Source organism: Diorhabda sublineata, chromosome 4, assembly GCF_026230105.1.
Source record: "Diorhabda sublineata isolate icDioSubl1.1 chromosome 4, icDioSubl1.1, whole genome shotgun sequence".
Taxonomy (NCBI): Eukaryota; Metazoa; Arthropoda; class Insecta; order Coleoptera; family Chrysomelidae; genus Diorhabda; species Diorhabda sublineata.
The window spans coordinates 22,389,613-22,411,312 of NC_079477.1; the positions used below are offsets into that span (position 1 = coordinate 22,389,613).

Sequence of the window (21,700 nt, forward strand, 5' to 3'; positions counted from 1 at the left end):
CATTACTAAGAATTTTATTGTAAAAAGTAATATTTTACAAACCGTGAAAACCAAGTAATTATTATTTAATAATTAACACGTTGACATTGTGTCATATAAAGGAATGAAATAAAAAACACAAATTTATAAACAATTTTTATATTATTTTCTGTAAAAACAGACAATTTTGTTCCCAAAATATTTACACATAGTTACATAGAGTTGCAACAAGACCATAAGGAATATTTAAAAAAGAATCGGGTAACTTCGTGCTGTAAGTACGTCAAAAGCTCTATAGTCTACAAGCAGTCAGTCGTACCCTTAAAAGAAGAGATCAATTCAAAATAATCGATAGTTAAATTTATCATATAATAATAATCGATAATGAAACTTTTTATATTTAGCTGTTTATTACAATGAATAAAAGGATTTTATAAAAAAAGAAGAAGCATGTCACTTGTAAATTCTTCAACATTTAAGTTAGATTATAAACGATGGTGATGGAAGGTGTATAGTAAAATTTCGATTATATAAAAATGTAAATATTTTTTATAAAAATTCAAGTAAATACCTATAGATTATAACGAATCATCTCTTCTATTACAAATATTCGTTATTATCGATAAAAACATATAATTAAATAACAATTCAATAAAATTTAAACTAAAATAAAACAGAATCAAATATTTCTCTTTTTTTCAGTAAATTTCGTTATAACAATGTTTGGACGGTGTTATATTATTTGTTCTTATTGGAATGTTGAGGGAATGTTTAAATAAATTTCATATTATACAGGAAAACTTATTTAAAATATTTACATATTTACTCCAGTTTATCTGTGAAAATTGTTAACATTCAAGAATATTTATTCGTAGTTAGGTTAAGGTAAGTTCAAAATAATTAATTGAATATCACATATTTTTAATGTTTTTGTGAGATAAATTAATATAAATAGAATGTAAATGTATTAAAATTATTTATAGAGTAGTATAGGGCAGCATTAGGGATTGTTTTGTTACTAAGATTTTATTTATGATCGATATTTTAGATACGGATCAAAAATTGGATTGTGTTATGGAAAAAATTCACTCTATACGTTCAATTTATGTTTAATCATAGATATATTTTTTTTAAATTTCACAGATTAATCTGGTTTTTGGAAGAGATTACAGTTTTGTTTTAGTTATTTATTTTCATCTTAAATGGAACTAGATCACTTCACTCATTTGCTCGCTATTCTCAATGGCACTTCACATATCCCAGATTCACTACAATTCTTTTCATATCTCTAGTCCCATTCCATGAAAATATCGTCTCACTACATTTTTTTTATTTTTCTTTAATAAAAAAATATATTTTTCAACATTGACTTAACCACAAACATTGAAAAAAAATAATAAATTATTGACTAAAATATCTAATCGACTTTAAAAACCCAGCCAGAGTTTTTCGATAAAGAAAAATCTTACCTGGTTTTCAATCAATCGATTTCATTTCATAATACAAAAAGCTCACGTTTTTAATTTTGAATATTATCTATTATAGTCGAAGGCTATGTTAAAAATTGGGTATTTAAACTTATATCAGCAGTCTTCTTCTACGAGTTTTTGTGTATCTTTGCCCGTATCCTGGGTAGCTGGGTCAAGTTCTCGATGCTTGACTTGCACGTGAGGCGATTGCATATGTTTCACACTAGACGGCGCTATTACAGCGCTAGGTGGTTCCAGGAATGTTTCGCCTTTCTGTTTAGCTAAATCCGAAGATACTTCGTACAAACCTAAACCATAATACAAGATAAACCAATTTTTTTTTCAACCAAATATTATAATTGTTTACCTCCGCTACCGTTCGGCAAAGCTTCCGGATTATTCTGCACGGCGTCGTACATGGGATTGTGGAAATCTCTATTTTTGTTACCGGTATTGGCGCTTAACGCGTCTAGACCGTAAGCTACGTCAGCCGTTTCGGACGGGCCTCCTCCGTTGTTGAATGAATTAGGACCAAATTCCACGTTGGTTCCTTGTCTAAACGAAACACTTTGGCTGCTCGCCAGGCTACCTAAACCTGATCCTTTACTGCTAGAATACAAAAAGGTTGATATAACTAATGTATTGGGACGGGTACCCAGTCGCACGTCATATATCGGCGCCGATATTAATATAATGGAAACTGTAGTGTGACGGATACACACCATCTAATGGCGGGGGTTATAATTTAATGTAATGGAAACTATTTATGGAAGAAGTTTCTAGATTATTGAAGGTTTTCTATTACTATTCTATTACTAGATATACGAAAATAAATAATCCCAAAAATAAATAATCCCAAAACAAATCCCGGCTCCGGTAGAAGAAAATTTTTACTTTATCAGGGCAGCAACAAAATATCTCTATTTCTCCCAATAATACAAACCAAAGAGTCCCTTTATGTGCTTGGAAAAGTTATGTTGTGTCAGAAGTGTCGAATGTTATTTTTTGGTTAAAAAACGTGCTAAAGTAAATCTAACCTAATCGAAGGTAGAGTAAACATAACCTAACTATAAAATGGATTCGTTTTTCAGTCAGCTCAACAACCTCAAGAAACAATTCCCAATGCGAATATAAATAAAAGATGAATAAATAAAAACGTGTACAACAGTTATTTTTATCTTTTTTCTCACCATTCGTCTTTTCCCTTTATAACCAACCCTCCAACCTAAAATACCCCTAACCTCAAAATAAAACCATCCAATCAATTGTTGGTGTTAACTTCCGACGACTGGGAACTCGATAAATGGATCAAACGACTTCGAAAACACTAAAATAACGTGTTTCTATTACGATCCTAAACCGGGTGGGTACGATAGTATCGATTTTTTATCTCTAACGAGCAGCCAAGCCCCCCAATTCCCTAAAATAGCCCTCTCTCCAAAATAAAATTTTACTTCCCATTCAAAATGCCGAACCGGAAGTTACCCAAATCAATCATTGGTAAAATCGACAGTACTAACTTCCGACGTCCGGGAACTCTATAATTGGATCGAACGACTACAAAAATGCTAAAATAACGACAACAAAAAGACAGATCATGGGTTTACCACGATCTATCTCTCATTACTTTATTCTGATTGGATAGCCATGACGTCGAAGTTTTCGAATGGTAGGAACGACAAAGGGAAAGAGAGATCAGCAAACCTATGCTCTTCCTCTCTATCGATAGTACAATGGCATTTACAAGCCGCTCTAGCTTTAATATTACCTCTACGATAGTAACGATCCAATTTGAATCATAATTTGCCATAAATTTAAATTTCGCTCCAAAATAAATGAAGATGTCATGCCAAGTTTGACATTAAAGGGGCGTTGCCGATATTTCAAGTGCCGTCAAGTCGTACGATCAACGGTGCTGTAATGGCAGCGAGTGTTGGATCGTGAACAGAAAAAGAAGAAAACAAAATATGGGAGAGCAAAGGTACAAAGAAGGATTTTGGGAAGAGTAAAGGAGGAGCACGAACGTACAAGCCGAGATGGTCCGAACGCATACGACATACAACCAGACTGGACGAAGATAGTTGGGTCCTTGTAAAGGTGAAGAGGAAAAGATGGCGTCCGCGAAGAGAAGATGGCGTTCGCGGAGAGAAAATGGCGTCCGCGGATAGAAGATGGGGTCCGCGGATAAAAACACGTAAAAAATATTTAGAAAGAATAGGATTAGAGAATTGGCGTGAAGCAGTAATGAACAAAAAAATATAGGTACTTACAAAGGTCTTTTCCTGATGAAAACGTACACTCCCATGGCGGCGGCGAGGATCAACAATATAACAACGATCGGTACAACGATCGCCGTGGTATTGGTCCGGCTACCGGCTGTACTATGTTCCGAATGTATTTCACAAAATTCCCCTTGGTAATTAGGTAAACAGTGACATTGTAATTCGTTACTGTCTTCGATTTCTTTACAGTTACCGCCGTTTTCGCATTTACATATTCTCGGTAGAGGTCGTTCCCGTTCGGATGCGGCGTCGCATACGATATCGGCTTTGATTTTTTGACTCGGCGTCGACGAATCCGGACACGAACACCTATGTCCGTTCGGTACTATCAAACAGAGATGGGAACAGTGATTGTTCGAACAAGGATCTCGTATAGAGGTGTTGTACCTCAAATCGTGATAAACTTTAACGCTAGACGGATTCTGCATATCTCTCTGTATTACTACAGGAACTCCTCGACCGAATTTATCTTGTTGTATCAATTCCCCGGTGTTTTTCGTTATCCAATAGATATTAGATTCGAAAACGTCTAAAGATACAGGATGTTTCAGTATATCGCCTCGTATAACGGTTTTTCTATTGGTACCGTCGAATTTCATACTTTCGATTATGTTAAGTTTGGTATCCACCCAATAAACGGTATGATCCATGGCGTAGTCGATGGTTAGACCGGTGGGATGACGTATCTGATCGGTAATTAACGGTCGACGTTTCGAACCGTCCATCCAAGCGACTTCTATTTTCGGATTCGATCCCGAATCCGACCAAAACATTTTACCTTTTTGCGGATCGACGGCTAACGATGAAGGATTCTCCAAACCGACGCTTACCAACGATCTACGATATCTACCGTCGGTTTTAGCTACCATAACTCTACCTTTCGGTTTAGCGCTTCTGTCCATTTCAGTCCAGTATAAATTATTGGCGATCCAATCGACTGCTATTGCGACCGGTTTAGAACTACCTTTTATACCTAAATCTTGTGAATAACCGGTTTTAACTTGTCCGTTTAAAGCGTTTACCATATAAGAACGTTTGATTGTTTTTTGTCTACTGTCGGCCCAAAAGATCATCTGTTGCGTCGGGTTATAATCTACGGCGTCTATACGTTGTTCTTCGATTATAACGCCCTCGACGTCTCTTAACTTCAATTCGAAAGATCGTATTTCACCACCGTTGGCCACTAATAGAGTCACGTCTTCTTTAACGGCTTTACAAACCCCGGATAATTGATCCGATAATTCGAAACCTTCTCTACAAGCGCATCCGTAGGTACCGTTCAAATTTATACATATTTGCGAACAGTGGTGAGCGGAAGTGACGCATTCGTCGACGTCTAAACAAACTTTTCTATTTTCCTGAGATATTATAAAACCCGAATAACAAGCGCATATGTAACCGCCGTCGGTTAAATTCATACAGTGATGTTCGCAACCGCCTTTCGTAGCATCCGAACAAACGTCGTTGTGATGACAACCCAATTCGTCGGAACTATCCCCGCAATCGTCGGCGAAATCGCAAACTTGTTTTTTATCGATACATTTCCTATTCGCGCATTTATATTCGGTCAAACTATCGCAAGGTTTCGTTTTCGTCGAACACAACGTCATATTATTTTCGTCCGAACCGTCGCCGCAATTATCGATACCGTCGCATAATTGGTACTTCGGTATGCATTTGTGATTGGCGCATTGGTATCTTTTCAAAGTATCGCAATTGAAATTCGTGCATATAGATGGCGATTCGTCGGAACCGTCACCGCAATCGTCGGCGCCGTCGCAAATATCCGCAGGACTAATACATAAATGATTATCGCATTCGTATCTGGATTCGGGACAATATCTTCCGCCAGGATATTTCGGGGGGCAGTTCTTTTCGTCCGACATATCTCTGCAATCTCTATCGCCGTCGCAACGGAAGTAAGCGGCTATACAATGACCGGAAGCGCATTGGAACGTTCCGTTTTTACATTGGAAACCGTTACAATCGCTTTCGTCGGAATTGTCGCCGCAATCATCTTCGTGATCGCATCGCCAACGTGAAGAAATGCATTTTCCGTTACTGCAACTGTCAAAAAGATATTAAATATATCAAAATAATGGAACAATTGATTAAATAGATAAAATAACTTACCGGAATTCCGATTCCGAACATTCTCTATAAACCCCTTTACAAACTTCTTCTAGTTCGTCGGATCCGTCTGCGCAATCGTCGGAAAAGTCGCATTTCCATTGTTTAGGTATACATCTGTTGTTTTTACATTTGAAATCCGTTTCCGGATTACATTTCGGACAATTTATGGGTAATTCGTCCGAATTATCTCTACAATCGTCTTTACCATCGCAGAACAACCATTTAGGTATACAACGATAATTAGCGCGACCAGGACAACGTTGCCAACCTGTGGTGCAGTTCTTTTGTCGGCACATGTACGCCGGTTCGTCAGAATCGTCGCCGCAATCGTTATCGGCATCGCAAGTCCATAATTTCGGTATACACTTGCCGTTTTTACAAGTAAATTCGGTTTCCGGATCGCACGTTCGCTTGTGACATATTTCGGGATCTTCGTCGGAACCGTCTTTGCAATCGGCGTCGCCGTCGCATTTCCAACTCGCCAAAATACATCTACCGTTCGATTTGCATTTCATTTCTAATTCGGGACATTCTTTATCGCAGTTTTGTTCGTCGGAATTGTCGCCGCAATCGTCGGTACCGTCGCATATTGTTGCCGAAGGAGTACAGTTCAGATTTTTGCATTGGAACGTACCGGCGCGACACTGGCGGGGCGGACACGTAGACGGTTCGTCCGATCCATCTTTGCAATCTTTCTCGCCGTCGCATCTGAAAAATTATACGTTCGATATATACTGGTAGTCGAATTTTTTATTGACATTTTACATTAAAGAGTCGATTATCGCTATTTCGACTTTGAAACTTGTAATATGACATTACGAATCGAAAATCCAAAATATCATAATGAGACGTTTGTTAATCGAATCAATTGAAAACTTCAATTCAGTTTTTAGTTCAAAATTAATACAAACAGGTTCAAAATTACGTTATTCGAAATGTAGAATCGGTAATTAGAATTTGAGGTATGAAATTCGATATTTGAAAGTCAGGTTATGACATTCGAAATCGATATTTGACAATCGATTTCTAAAAAATAGATTTGCAGAATCCGAAATTCGACATTCAAGATGGAAAATCCATAACTCAAAATTCATAACTTGACTTATTACACTAGAAATGGAAAATCGGTAATAGATTTATCGAAAAATCAAACTTTGAGGTTTGTCAGTCGATTCCATTGAAAATTGATACAAATGGATCTAAGATTACGATATTCGAAATGTAAAATCGATAATTATAATTTAATAGACACAATTCGACATTTGAAAAGTGAGATATAATATTCGTAATCGATATTTAATAATCGATGTTCAAAACACGCCTTGCAGAATCGAATTTCGACATTTAATCACTTGTACTAAACTAAAACATTCATAGACAAATTCACTTTTAAGCACATATTCGAGATACGTCATTCGAAATAAAAAATTGATACCACCATGCTAAAAATCGATCATGATAATCCAAAAAATCGAAATATAACGTTTCCCATTCGATATTGTTGAAAATTAATGGAAAAAATCACAAATTAATTCAGTTTTCAGTTCAAAATTAATACTAATAGGTTCAAGATTCGAAGATATTCGAAATGTAGAATCGATAATAAGATTTTGAGGAATGAAATTCGATATTTGAAAGTAAGGATATGACATTCGAAATCGATTTTTAAAACATGGCTTCCAGAATCGAAATTTGACATTCGAAATGGAAAATCCATAACTCAAAATTCAAAACTTGACATAATACACTAGAAATAGAAAATTGAAATGGAAAATCGGTAATAGATTTATCGAAAAACCGAACTTTGAGGTTTGTCAATCGATTCAATTGAACATTAATCGAAATATGACGTTTCCAATTCGATTATTGTTAAAAATTCATGAAAACAATTAATATCAGCTGACATCAGATTACAATATTCGAAAAATAGAATCAATACACAGCATTCGATATTTGATACACGAGATATGATATTAGAAATCGACGTTACTGAAAATATTTCTATAAATTATTAATCGCTGTTGCCAAATTGACAATATTTTCCAAATATTCGATAAATATATATTTACTTACTTCCAAAACCAAGGTATACATTTCTCGTCGCGCCCTTTACATTGCCATTGACCAGCGGTACAATTCGCCACGCACGTCTTCTTATCATTCGACAAATAAAACTGATTCGGACATGCACATTTATAAGTCGTGTTCCCTTCGTCTCCGTACCCGTCGATGTTGAGATAACTAGAAACCGGAGGCGGCGATATCAAACACAAATGCGAACAACCCCCGTTATTATTCCCGCAAGGATTATAATAAGGAAGTTGTCTCAACGAATGGAACACGTGAATATCGTACGGTTTATGCGTGGTATTCACCAACAATTCCAAATTTCCACCGTGGAATTTATTCGCTCTCGATACGGCTTTCAAATTCCAATCCGTCCAATAGATGTAGTCGTCGAATAAAGACAAAGCGAAGACGTGCGGAACCGCCGATCCCGTAATGACTTTATGTATATGTCTCCCTTCCAAATCGCAGTGAGCTATGTAATCCAAATGTGCGTCGGCGTAATACAATCGATCGGTGAAAAAATCGATCGTCAAAGCGTTCGGCCAAGCGATTCCGTTTTCCCAAGTTAGTATTCTGGTGAAATTCGAACCGTCCATTCCTAATTTTCCTATAAAAGCTTGTAGATGCCAAGACGTGAAATATAAATACCCGGTACCCGGATGGACGACTATAGCTCTCGGATCCGGTATGCTGGTTTTTAACGTCTTCCTGTTTGTTCCTGTTAGTTCGGATACGTCGAGATTTTTCGAATGTCTATCGAGCCAATACAATTTTCTACCGATCCAATCGACGGATATACCTTCTAATCCGTGCGAATCGTGGCGAACAACGGCTTCTTTGATTCTACTACCGAAACCGCTTTTGTAAATCGTTTTGGCGGTTACGTCGCAGAAAAAAACATTTTTTTCTTTCATATCGTAATCCAATGCAACTACGTTCATTAAATCTTGGTGTACCAAATTGTAAGTGTGCGCGTCTACGGATATATTTCTGATGTAATATTTGTTGGTGAATATCACCCAAGGCGTCTCGTCGTCTTTGCGTTTACACGTATGTTCGTCCGGTTCCCTTTCGTAATATTCTTCGTTGCATTTGCAGTAATAACTGCCCGGTGTGTTCGAGCAGTATTGGGAACACACGCCGGGTGTTTCTATACATTCGTCTATGTCCGCGCATGCTTTACCGTCATCCAATAACCTATAAAATAATATTTTTTTACTAAATATATTGCTACTTTTATTTAAAAGTTAGTTTTCCTAGTGGGATTGGGGAAATATTCAACACCAAAATGTACTAACTCGAATACTTTATATAATATAATTTAATTCCCAGGCGCTGAATGCATAAGTACTCGAAAGTTCGGAAATATATTAGAGATAGTACACTTTGGTGTTTAATTTTGCCACAATTCCACTAAGAAAACTGCGTTCGAATTTAAATATGTGTAACTACATATCCCCGGAGCGGTGTTTTTTATTCCAAATTCCATAGATATCCGCAAATATATTGAATTTTCATTATCCTTCTTTTTAATTTGAATTTCGCGCATAACCTACATTTTCGTTATTGACAACTGACATTTTTAAAAACATTTTCAAGGTTATTATAAGCTATTATTATAATCTGTCCTAACCTCACTTCAAACTTCGTTTAATCTCAAAAAAACGTCAATGTCTATTTAAAACCGTTCTAATTTAGTTATTTTCGATAGAAATTTTAGGCGTTTTTTCGTGTTTGCAATTTATGATTTTGTTTATGTGCGTAAAATATAGTTTCATGACTCTTAAACTAATTAAAAACTGTAGGTAGACGATAGAAACTTAACCTAACGTAAACTAACCTAATCAGCATAACAATTGTTTAAAAAAAAATATATTTTCTAAACAATTGTCGATGTTCATTGGTGTACGTCAACCTATAACCTCACTTTAACCATCCTTAACCTAATTTAAGTTAACCTAACCTTACTTTAAGAAATAGAATTTGAAATTTGAATGAAAATGTGAATATTGATAATGAAGGGAAGACAGGAAATGGAATAAAATTGATTTAAATTAAAATCAAATGGAAAATGTTGTTTGTTGAATACTTACTTATATCCTTGGTTACATTCGCAATAATAACTGGTAGGTGTATCGACGCACTTGTGCCCGCATTGGTGTATCTCAATTTTGGCACATTCGTCGATGTTGCAATGCAGAGGCTCGTCAGAATCGTCGGTGCAATCTGACACTTTATTACAAACCAAATTATAATTTATACACTGACCATTGTTGCATCTAAATTGCGTCGGATCGGCGCACGTCGCGTTGTCTTTTTCTAAAAATCGAAAAATTATTCAATTACAAAGAATATGATATAATTTTTTTTAATAGTCTTACTGCAATCGACTTCGTCGGATCGATCGCCGCAGTCGTCCTCGCCGTCGCACCTGTACTGCATGCGGATACACTTGAAGTTTTGACAGGTGAATTCTTGTGGGGAACACGTTTTGTATTTGGTGTTGCATTCTTTACCTTCGTCCGTACCGTCTCCGCAATCGTTATCGTGATCACAAGTCCAGCCCTACGTGAAAATAACGTTTTTATCCTTATTAATCGATATAAAAATTATCATTGCGTATCAGTCAATCATTAAAACGCAATTTCTAAGATTATTCTACCGATATTTTCATAAAGTTGGGATTATTAACAATTTTGGATGTCGTCTTACAACTGTCGTGTGTTCTGTGCCATATGTCAACTTTCTTATGTTCTATGCCATCTCTGTCATCTGTGTCGTTTCCATTGACTGTCGTGTATGCGTTATCTGTCATATATACAATCTGTCAACGGTTCTGCCAATATAATATTTACCAAAGATATATAGTCGTTAATAAGTTATCAATTTGACGGATAGGGGTCACCAAACAAAAGTTATTGTATTTTGATCGTAAAGTATGACGTTTAAACTGACATCTGTCAAATTTTGTTTGTTAATATTATTTAAAGTGAACAAACTCTTGAGTTTTTCTTAAACAATGAAAAACATTATGGGTACTCCCAAAATGAAATTGTCAAGAATTTTTTTGAGACCATGTGCTCATGGATTTAATTTGCATACATTCTAAAATCAAAATGAATGGACTAAACCCTCCTAAAACCAAAAATAATGCAGTAATCAGAGGAAAGTTTAAATTCTCAGTTATTTTAATATAACATCGACTATATGGCAAAGAGGAAAAACAAAGATTTTTCTTGTACATTATTGTACCGATAAAAGAAGGAAAACAAAAATAAACGGCCCTATATGCGAAAGAAAAAACTTTTCTTTCACCCTGTTGACAAAAACAAAAGTCAAGTCAAAGGTATTTGATTGAAAGTTTATCAATAGTGTAAGTAGCAGCGATAGTAAACGAATTGGAACTGTAATGACGTAATGTAACGCTAAAAAATAAGTTGTAACGCGAGACATCGCTAAGTTGTTAGTTCTTTTACTTATCAATAGTTGGTATACTTGCGCAACGTCATTTAGATTTCGTGGTCACGGGTTAGTTTATCGGGTACAGTGGTGTAGATAAAGGAATGTGTATGTGTGGTAGCCATTTTGTATCGATTTTAATTTCGATCACGTTCCAGTTACGTCGGACAATAAATATTGTGATTTTATAGAACATGGTGGCATATAATATAAATAATTTTAAAAGTAAATAAAAGTAATTTTGGAAAATATCATTAGGAAAAACGCGTTAAACCTTCCAAGTGCGCGTTTTTATCTACCGATTAGGCATTAAACGCCTGAAATACAAATAGAATAGTCCAAAGAAACCTCGTTGTTTTGATTTAAGTTAAGTTCATTTACCCCCGATCTATTTCCAAATAAAACGACAGTTTTATATCAATGTTTAACCTTCTGAGGAGACTCAGATGGTTGCCAAAACTACCCAGGCGCCATTTTGTTAACTATTATCCCTCCCTTTCTTCGACGATTGGCGAGTACGAAATCACCAGACATACTACATCAATATTGTGTTGGTAGACGTGAGAAAAAGAAGTACTATAACTTACTTTATTGATGCAACGACCGTTGGCGCACGTGAATTGATCCTCAGAGCAAGATTGAGGTGTGGGACAATTATGTAATGTCGCGTTCTCATCAGCGCCATCTACGCAATCAGGATCGCCGTCGCACAACCATTTCCTGGGTATACATTGAGCTCTACCCCATTCTTTATTAGCTTCGCAGGTGAATTCGTTTTCTTCGTCGCATTTTCTATCGTCTAAACGGAAGAAATGAATCGATTTTTCGCGAAAACAATTAAATGAGATACTTACTGCATTCGTGCCTGTTATCTTCATCGCTGTTATCGAGACAATCGTTATCGCCGTCGCAAATGTATATTCTCGGTACGCAATTTCCGTTATCGCACGTGAATAAATCACCGAAACACGTACGACCGTCGCTCTTGCAATATTCCGGAGGTTCGTCCGCGCCATCTCCGCAATCATCATCTCCGTCGCAATACCTGTAAATAAATGTACAAATTATCATTTTTTATAGGTTATATACATTCAAACTTAACCTAAAAAGTGGAAAGTTAGGTTATGTATTACAATAACTGTCAATTGTTAACTTACCACGTTGCCGGTATGCATCTGTGATTCGAACATCTGAAACTGTTCTGTGGGCAAGTTCTGTGCGAGCAGTGTAGGGGATTTTCGTCGGAATTATCGCCGCAATCGTTATCACCGTCGCATAACCAATAAGGTTCCACGCAAATGTTCGTATTTTCGCATTTCAAGTGATTAGGGGGACAAGTCGTGTTCTTGGGACATCTTTCGTGCGTTTCGTCGGATGTGATGTTGTCTTTACAGTCATTAACACCGTTACAAACCTGAAAACCATTATATGAGATATATACAAGGTGGTGAGACAAAATTTGTGTTAAAAAGAGGCGTTCACTTCGACATTAAAAAGGATACGACAGGATCTAGTCAAAAAAGACAATCATTTGTAGTCTATCTTTGAGGATTCTTAGTCTAAGAAGCACGTTTCAGAAACTTTTAGTTTCTTTTCGCCTTTTCCCTTAATTTTTGAAGGCCTCATCGACGAGCAAAACATCACAACTTTCCGAAGGAACCTCGACGTGCGGATTCGAAAGTTGGACTCACCTGTGTCATGGGTATACATCTATGATTAGCACAAGTGAATTCTCCAGGAGCGCATTGTGGATATTGGCAATCTTTTTCGTCGGAACCGTCTTTGCAATCGTTTTCGTGGTCGCATTTCCATGATTTAAAGATGCAACGTCCGTTCGCGCATCGGAATTCGTTCGGGGAACAAGAATGGAAAGCTGAAAATAATAAACAATTCATTTGAATAATATTATGAACAATGAAAGAAATTTATTGATATTAATTAGAATATCTTGGGGAATTGTGGAGTAAAGCTAGTTGGTAATACTGGTTTTGACGTCACTCCTCGCGGTGGCCCTATGAAATATGGAGTTTTCATACTGCGTCATAACAAAAAAATGACTCTTAACATTTCCGAAAGTGATGTCAGCCACTTTTATCAAAAATGTAACCGTACATCTAATTTTAATAAGATTTAACCCTACTCCATGTAAAATTTTTGACAGCGCGTCATTTTAAGACACAATACCAGCGACGTTTTTACGTTACATAAGCTTGTCCAGAAGTAAACACCGGAAAACATAAATAAACGACGGCATAATCAATCGTACAGCTTCGTATCTCGGGAAAAATCAAGTCGCAATTCAAAATTTAAATTTTCAATCAATAAAACGATCTTATCTGCCCACCGACGCCATAATTAGATCTATATATTGTAAAACTCCTTTCGAAATAACACTGCAGTAAGTAATACAATTGTTATGTCAAAAACATAACCTCGAAATGCGAACCAATACGTTATGTATCGAATTTTGACAATTAGCAAGTGTTTTTGATATACTAGAATCACAGAACTAAAGAAATTACAAAATTCAAAAAAAAATTGAAGAAAATGATATATGTTTATGATTGTTTGCCCACAGACGCCATGATCTATATATATATATATATATAATAAAACTAAGTCGATGAAATGTGCGTGCCGATAAAACTTGAAAAGGAGTCCCGACACGATAAAGGGACTTATGTGGTGTGATAGCCCTTTATCCCTCCTCGAACAAGAAAGTTCCCGTTTTAATCCAAAGGGCATGTTTTTAAAGATATAAGGGACTTTCCGACCCTTCAACTTGGAAATTAAGTCCAATGGCGCCATCTGTTATCGAATATTTGAACTTCGTTCAAGACAACTATGGAGACTATACACTCCAATAGTCATAGTGTATAGTCTCCATAGTTGTGAGCCATTGCAGCATGTGTAGTAGTGGCGCGAAATTTAAAATTCCAATTTCAATAAAATCTTAAATTTCATTTGTTACTATAATAAAGTTGTTAAATTTTGTGTATTTATACGTAATTATTTAACGTATATTTTGGAGTTAAAGCGACATAATTTTAGTTATCCAAATTAGTTCTCAAAATATTTAAAAATTTAGGTTTTTAAATTTCGCGCCTTTACTACATACGCTATCGCTACAGAAGCTAGAAAGTTCCCGTTTTAATCTAAAGGGCGTGTTTCTAAAGATATAAGGAACTTTCCAACCCTACAACTTGGAAATTAAGTATAGTGGCGCCATCTGTTATCGAATATTTGAACTTCATTCAGGACAACGATTGTTTGGGTTGCATTTCCAAAAGCGTTGCGAGCAATTGTAGCATGTGTAGTAGTGGCGCGAAATTAAAAATTCCTATTTCAATAAAGTCTTAAATTTAATTTGTTGCTATAATAAAGTTATTAAATTTTGTGTATTTATACGTCATTAGCTAACTTATATTTTGGAGTTAAAGCGACATAATTTTAGTTATCCAAATTAGTTCTCAAAACATTAAAAAATTTAGGTTTTTAAATTTCGCGCTTTTACTACAAATGCTACCGCTATAGAACCTTTTATTATGGCGGACGATAATGACCAGAATACTTTAGAAGGTGTGAGAGAGAAAATATTTTTAAATTTTCTCGAATATTCTAGAGCCTAGCTCTCTGAATATATAAGAGCCCGGTGTCGCTCACCAGAGTTAGTTTAATTTGAACAGCGAAACGAGCGATTTCAAAACGAAAAGAAGAGAAGTTATCTGTGAGCATTTATTTAGAAGTTCCACGTGTGAGTATTTTTAATAGTGTGTTTAATTAACTCTCGATTTTGAAACGAAATAGAAAAAAGTTATTTGTGGGTTTTTATCGTGAAATTTCAAATGTGAGTATTTTTAATAGTGTTTAATTAATTCTAATGTTTTTTTTTCTTTAAATTGTAATTTTCTTAACCTTCAAAAAGTCGCGCGGCGTCGAATTGATGCCTTTTATATACTTTTGGCCGTAAACAAAATATCGCTCGACCGCTTGAAGGTTAAATATATTTTTTTTGTCTCAACATATCCCACGTTTCCGTTACAAAATAATTATCTATAAAATGTTTATTTAATTTATATTTTATAGAAAACAATGCCCAGACGTAAGAGAGGAGGAGATTTGGCCAGTTCTGCAGCGAAACGGCGGAAACAAAAAGAATCTCGAAGAAATGAAACGGAAGAAGAGCACGAAGCACGTTTACAGAATCATCGGACCAGAATGAGTAACCTGAGAAGCAGAAGAAGCGAAGAAAGAACAGCAAATAAAAGTACTGAAGAGTCGAGAATTTTAAAAGATAATCTAACAAAGGAAGCATTCCACTACGAACCGACGAAAAAATATTACAATCATAAATACGTTGTTATTGGAAAAATGAATAACGTTTGCCAGTTTGCCATGTATATATACTCCGGACAATAAAATGAAAAATGTTGTTTATAAACAAGTATTGTAAATAATGAGAAAACGTTTTCAATAAACTTTTTTTTTTACTTTTTACGTCATAGTTTATTTTTTTATTTCGACTCTACCACTTCATCTCATATCAACTCCCGGGCGAAGCCGGGTTTTTTAGCTAGTTAGATCTATAAAAACTCCTTCCGAAATAACTCTGAAGTAAATTATACAATTGTTATGTCAAAAACATAACCGCAAAAAGCAAAATTGTTTCTAATGTAACGAGCACTCAAATTCCCATCGAATTTTGACAATTATCGAGTGTTTTTGTGATACTAGAACTACAGAACTAAATAAATTCCAAACTTCAAGAAAATTTGAAGAAAATGATACATGTTTATATGATTGTTTGCCCACAAACGCCATAATTAGAAAATTATAATTATATTGTAAAGCTCCTTTCGAAATAAAACTAAAGAATTGTTATGTCAAAAACATAACCTCGCAACGCGGAAACATTTGTTATGTATCGAGCACTCGAATTTCCATCGAATTTTGACAATTATCGAGTGCAAACAAACCAATTCTAAACTCTGAGAGCATCTAAAGAAAATGATATATAATTTAATGATATACTTACAGCAGTAGTTCGTGTCCTCGTCGCTGTTATCGCCGCAATCGTCTTCCCCGTCGCACGCCCACATTCTCGATATACAACGTCCATTGGCACAATAAAACTTGCTCGTATCACAAGTCAAATTTTTAGCTACGCACATTTTACCTTCGTTGACCAATTTGCTATTATCATCGCAACGACATTCCGCGGTACCGTTAGGCGCCGGATGACAACTCTGCGCGCACCCACCGTTATTAATTCGACACGGATTCACGTTACACCTTTGTCTTTGACTCGAATAAACTTGTATATCCCTCGGACTGTCCTCCAATCTCTTAACCATTTCGATCATATTAGCCCCCGTGTGTTTTTCCGCTCTATAAACCCCCCTCAACTGCAAATCCGTCCAATATATATATTTCCCGAAAACCGTTATGGAAAACGGGTAGATTGTAGCCGATATTAGTACTTCTCGATTCTTCCCGTTCAAATCGGAACGTTCTATCTTTTCTCTAACTGCATCCGTCCAATATAACATATTTTCATCGTAATCTATAGCTAAACCGCTCGGTTGAGCGAGATTTTTATCTATGATTATACGTTTAAGCGATCCCGCCATTGTTGTTCTAAATATTTTACCAGCGGTACCGAATTTACCCCAATCGGTGTAGAAAAGCGTCCCGTTGCAAGGATCTAGTACGATCGCTCTAGGTCTTTCGACTCTAGCTATCATAACTAAATCTTTTCCGTCCAAATTCATGGCGTATATACTCCGATTCGACGAATCGGTCCAATATATCTTTTGTTGGGTCCAATCGTACGCTACCCCTTCGGGATTTATACCTTTATTCCGTAGATTTATTATGGAATCGATATCCGGTTTGGTGGCTGATATTTTAGCTATTCTAGCCCACGGTTTTATCTGCGTGAAAAATAATAATTGATGTTTGTAGTCGAAATCGACGCCTACGACGTTTGTTAAATTACCGATAGGCGCGAACGGTACGTTTGTGTTTAACGGATCCAAATGTACCGTTCGGATTTCCGTTCTTGTGGAAAATATTATGTATTCGTTAACGAAGCCGCATCGACGATCATTGGTGATGTTACCGGTAGCGCAGTCGCATTTGAAAGAAGGTTTTTGCGAATTGGCAACATCGTTTGGAAAAGAGAAGCATAATTGTTCGCAACCGCCGTTACCGAATTTTCTACAAGGATTCGAATCGTCAGTAGGTTGATTTGTAATATCGTATATAGCTATATCTCGTAAAAACGATAAATTATTTCTCACTTTAATCGGTAAAGATATATTTCCAGGTAATTTCGAAGCTTTAAATACGGTTCTCAAATTTCTATCCACCCAATATATATCGCTTTTGTATATCGCTATACCTTTCGGATTCGGTAAATTCCTACGGATCACTTGTCTGTTACCGCCGCTGTACGAAATCTTCTGTATGGTATCTAATTTTGAATCAACCCAATAGACGTCGTGAGTGTTCATATCGATCGTCAAATCAGTCGGATTACTTATACCGGAAGTTACTAACGGTAACCAATCGGATCCATCCAAATTAGATTTACCTATTCTGGGATATTGTCCGTAATCGATCCAATAGAGGATTCTTTTTATCGGATTAACGGCTAATTCTCTCGGAGCATCGGTTGTTGATTTTAGAATCACTTTTCTGTATCTACCGTCTAACCAACAAACTTCGACGTAATTCTCGTGGGGGAAAACGTTAGTGAAATACATATTCCCGGCTATCCAATCGATCGCTAGTCCTCTTATACCGCTACTACCGATACCGTCTTTGATAATATGTTGAAGTTCGGTACCGTTCGGTCTTATCCTGAACACGCCGTTCCAATATCCTTTATTCAGTTCGATCCAATAGATCCAAGCGTCGGCGAAGTGTACGTCGACGTGTAAAATATGATGTCCGGGTCCGGTTATCGGTACCATAGCTTCCGAACTGTCCTTCAAACTGTAACCTCTGGTTATATCTAATTGGGATACGACAGCGAACGTCCTATACGGCGAACAATTAATTTCGTTTTTTTTGTATCCGATGCCGCACGCGCACGTTCTGGTTCTACCCTCAGCGGGTATGCAGATCTGTTCGCAACCGCCGTTATTCTGTAGACAGGGGTGGTCGGCGGCGGGTCTCTTTTTGTATATGGTGAATGATTTCAAACTCGGTTCGTTTTCTAATATTATTCTCGGGTTGTTACCGGTCGGTAAAGCGATTTGCACCAATTTTTCGTAATCGGGATCTAAGTAAAATAATCGATTCCCTAAAACTCCTATAGATTTAGGGGATGATATGTAGTTATCTTCGGTTAATATAGTTGTTCTTCCCGTTCCGTCTACTCCGATTTTACCGATCAAAGCTGGGTACAAAGTACTGTAGTACAACGTTTTTGTATCCAAATCTATGACCAAAGCGTCCGGTTTATCCAATTTATCCAATAGTATAACGGGGTTGGTACCATCCATGTTGGCTTTGGCTATTTTTTGCGGTACTCCGTAGCCGCCTTCGTCGGTCCAATATAATTTACCGTCTAGAGGATCTAAACAAATGGCTCTGGGGGATGCTACTGAAGTTTCCTCGCCGTCGTTTGCTAATACGATTGTTCTATGTTTCACTTTTCCGTCTATTCTGATCACTTCGATGTTACTCGCTTTCTTATTACCGATATAAATGTTTCTACCGAGCCAATCGAAGGCGATCGTAGATGGGGAACCTATTATACCATTATCTATACCGAGAACTTGAGTTTTGTTACCTCCGGTATACGGTGTACTCCATATTGTACACTGTAAACAAAATTAGAGTTTTATTACAATGTAAAGACCGATGTGGAACCGATACATAAATTTTCTGATGAAGAAAACCTCAAAAAGTGATAAAACACGACACGTTTTGAAGTCATAACCGTAACCATAAAAAGTTCTAAAAGACATCACATTTTAAATACGTACCATCAAAAACGTCATATTTTGAATATATAACCTCGAAAATTGCTAAAAACGTCATATATTGAAGAAATAACCTCAAAAAATACTGAAAAAAGGTAATAATTTAAATATTTTGAAAAAGTAACCATAAAAAGTTCTAAATGACGTCACATTTTGAAGACGTGCCCTCAAAACGTCATATTTTGAATATATAACCTCAAAAAGTGGTAAAAACCGTCATATTTTGAAGAAAATACGTCAAAAAGTAGTGAAAAGCATCATATTTTGAAGAAATAACCTTTAAAAGTACTAAAAGACGTCATATTTTGAAGACGTAACCTCAAAATTATTAAAAAGCGTCATATTATGAAGAAGGCACCTCAAAAGTGCTAAAAACGTCTAATATTGAAGAACCTCAAAAAAATCTTAAAAAACAGTCATATTTAGAAGAAACAACTTCAAAAACTGATAATACGTGGCACAGTTTGAAAAAATAACCTCAAAAGGTACTAAAAAGAGTGCTAAAAGACGACACATTTTGAAGATGTAACCTCAAAAGTATTAAAAAGCGTCATATATTGGAGAAATAACCTGAAAAAGTGCTAAAAGACGTCACATTTTGAAGACGTACCCTCAAAAGCGTCATATTTTGAATATATAACCTCAAAAAGTGGTAAAAAACGTAATATTTTGAATAAATCACGTCAAAAAGTGATTAAAAACGTCACATTTTGAAGACCTAAGCCCAAAGATTGATAATATACTCACATTTTCGCCTTGTTCGTCTTTGCTTTCCAACCAATATATCAAATTATTCTTTCTATCGTAATCGATCTGTACGCCATGTTCTATCCCGACAATAGGAGTTATATAACCCGTCGATTCTTCTCCCGAAGTTAACGAAACGTCGACGATCTGCGTACCCTTCATCACCATCAAGAAATTATTGTCTTCTTCGCTGCAACTACCGCCCGAATTCGATTTATAGCCCGGTTTACACTTGCAGGTATAACCGGAGCTGGTTGAAGGCGAAAGTAGACAAATATGTTGACAGGGGTTGTTTTTGCAAGGGTTTTCCGATACCGGTTGTAACGAGGGATGGTGGACATGTATGCTCAACGGTTGGGATATGAGATGGGATACGACGGTTTGGTTATTGCCTTTATATTTGTGAGCGGATAAAACTCTGTTTAATTGTCTGTCGGTCCAGTAGAGGGTGTCTTCGAATATCGTTAGGGAATGAGGATGGAGGAGATAATGACTTCCGGCTAGTACTTGTTGTCTACCGGATCCGTTGTAGTAACAAAAATCGATGAAATCTAATTTCGAATCGGCGAAGTAGATCCTCTGAGTGGGGATATCGAGAGTTAGACCGTTGGGCCAATAGATTTTAGTGTTGATTATGACGGATCTGTTCGTACCGTCCATACCCATACGTTCTATTCGCGGATTCTCCCCCCAATCCGTCCAGAATAACCAGCGAGTTCTGAAATAAAACGGACATAAATAAAAACGAATTATTCCATGTGATTATGTATTTACCCCGGGCTTGGATCTAGGCACATTCCTCTTGGTTGCGTTATATTTTCTCGTGCTAATACGATTCGATTTTGACCGTTTTCTTGTGCCACTTCGATGGTATTCAATTTCGAATCTAACCAATAAATATTTTTGCCTATCCAATCGTAAGCTAGTCCTTCTACCAAATCTAGACCCGTTGATATTATTTCGACCGGATCCCCGCCTCTATCGAGTTTAGAAATTTTCTTTAGTTTCATATCGGACCAAAAGATGGTGCCTGTTAACATGTTAGAAGCCGTTGCTACTACGTTTTCCACAATAATCGGTACCCTTTCCAAGCCTTGTTCTTTTAAATCGGCGACAAGAATCGAATGTCTGTTGGATATTATCAAAAATGCTATCGAATGATCTGAAAGAAACGGAAATTTTAATTTGTAGTAGTACTTTACTCCAAATTTATATAAAAATACATTAAATCGTTATAATTACAATACTACAATTAATAGAATATGAGAAAATAAAACTAATAAATAATTTTTTATACTCAATTATTTCCGAAATAAAATTAAACGTGGCAACATAGCGTATATTTAAATTCATGATGGCCGACATAAAACAACAACGGTCATAATTTGCTTAACAACAAAGTTGCCAAATTGAAAGAGAGAATGGTACTTTCCATATCGGATTAATTAAATGAATTATCTTCGTGATTCGTGTTTGGTAAAAATTTCTTTCAGTATAAGAGGTTCACCAAATCGTGTTTTGTTAAATTATAGAACGTTTAAATTATCTTTAATCAGTATTAAGGGTG

General features: G+C 36.2%; 1 protein-coding gene across 2 annotated transcripts in view; it reads right to left on the bottom strand.

Annotated features, from left to right (window-relative positions):
- The window catches only part of LOC130442682 (low-density lipoprotein receptor-related protein 2), a 55,064-nt gene continuing 33,364 nt past the window's right edge, over window positions 1-21,700 (bottom strand). The window contains exons 11-24 of one of the 2 annotated variants that reach the window (XM_056777001.1): window positions 20,908-21,295; window positions 20,134-20,851; window positions 16,428-19,224; window positions 13,084-13,265; window positions 12,550-12,806; window positions 12,247-12,437; window positions 11,980-12,191; window positions 10,315-10,498; window positions 10,027-10,252; window positions 7,937-9,130; window positions 5,864-6,571; window positions 3,719-5,797; window positions 1,816-2,054; window positions 1-1,756 (exon numbers count right to left, since the gene is read on the bottom strand). In XM_056777001.1, the coding sequence (XP_056632979.1) occupies window positions 1,563-1,756; window positions 1,816-2,054; window positions 3,719-5,797; window positions 5,864-6,571; window positions 7,937-9,130; window positions 10,027-10,252; window positions 10,315-10,498; window positions 11,980-12,191; window positions 12,247-12,437; window positions 12,550-12,806; window positions 13,084-13,265; window positions 16,428-19,224; window positions 20,134-20,851; window positions 20,908-21,295 (9,569 nt within the window). In that variant the 3' untranslated portion in view covers window positions 1-1,562. Of the gene's footprint in view, window positions 1,757-1,815; window positions 2,058-3,718; window positions 5,798-5,863; window positions 6,572-7,936; window positions 9,131-10,026; window positions 10,253-10,314; window positions 10,499-11,979; window positions 12,192-12,246; window positions 12,438-12,549; window positions 12,807-13,083; window positions 13,266-16,427; window positions 19,225-20,133; window positions 20,852-20,907; window positions 21,296-21,700 lie in introns of both variants that reach the window. The other variant, XM_056777000.1, reaches the window with a different exon arrangement.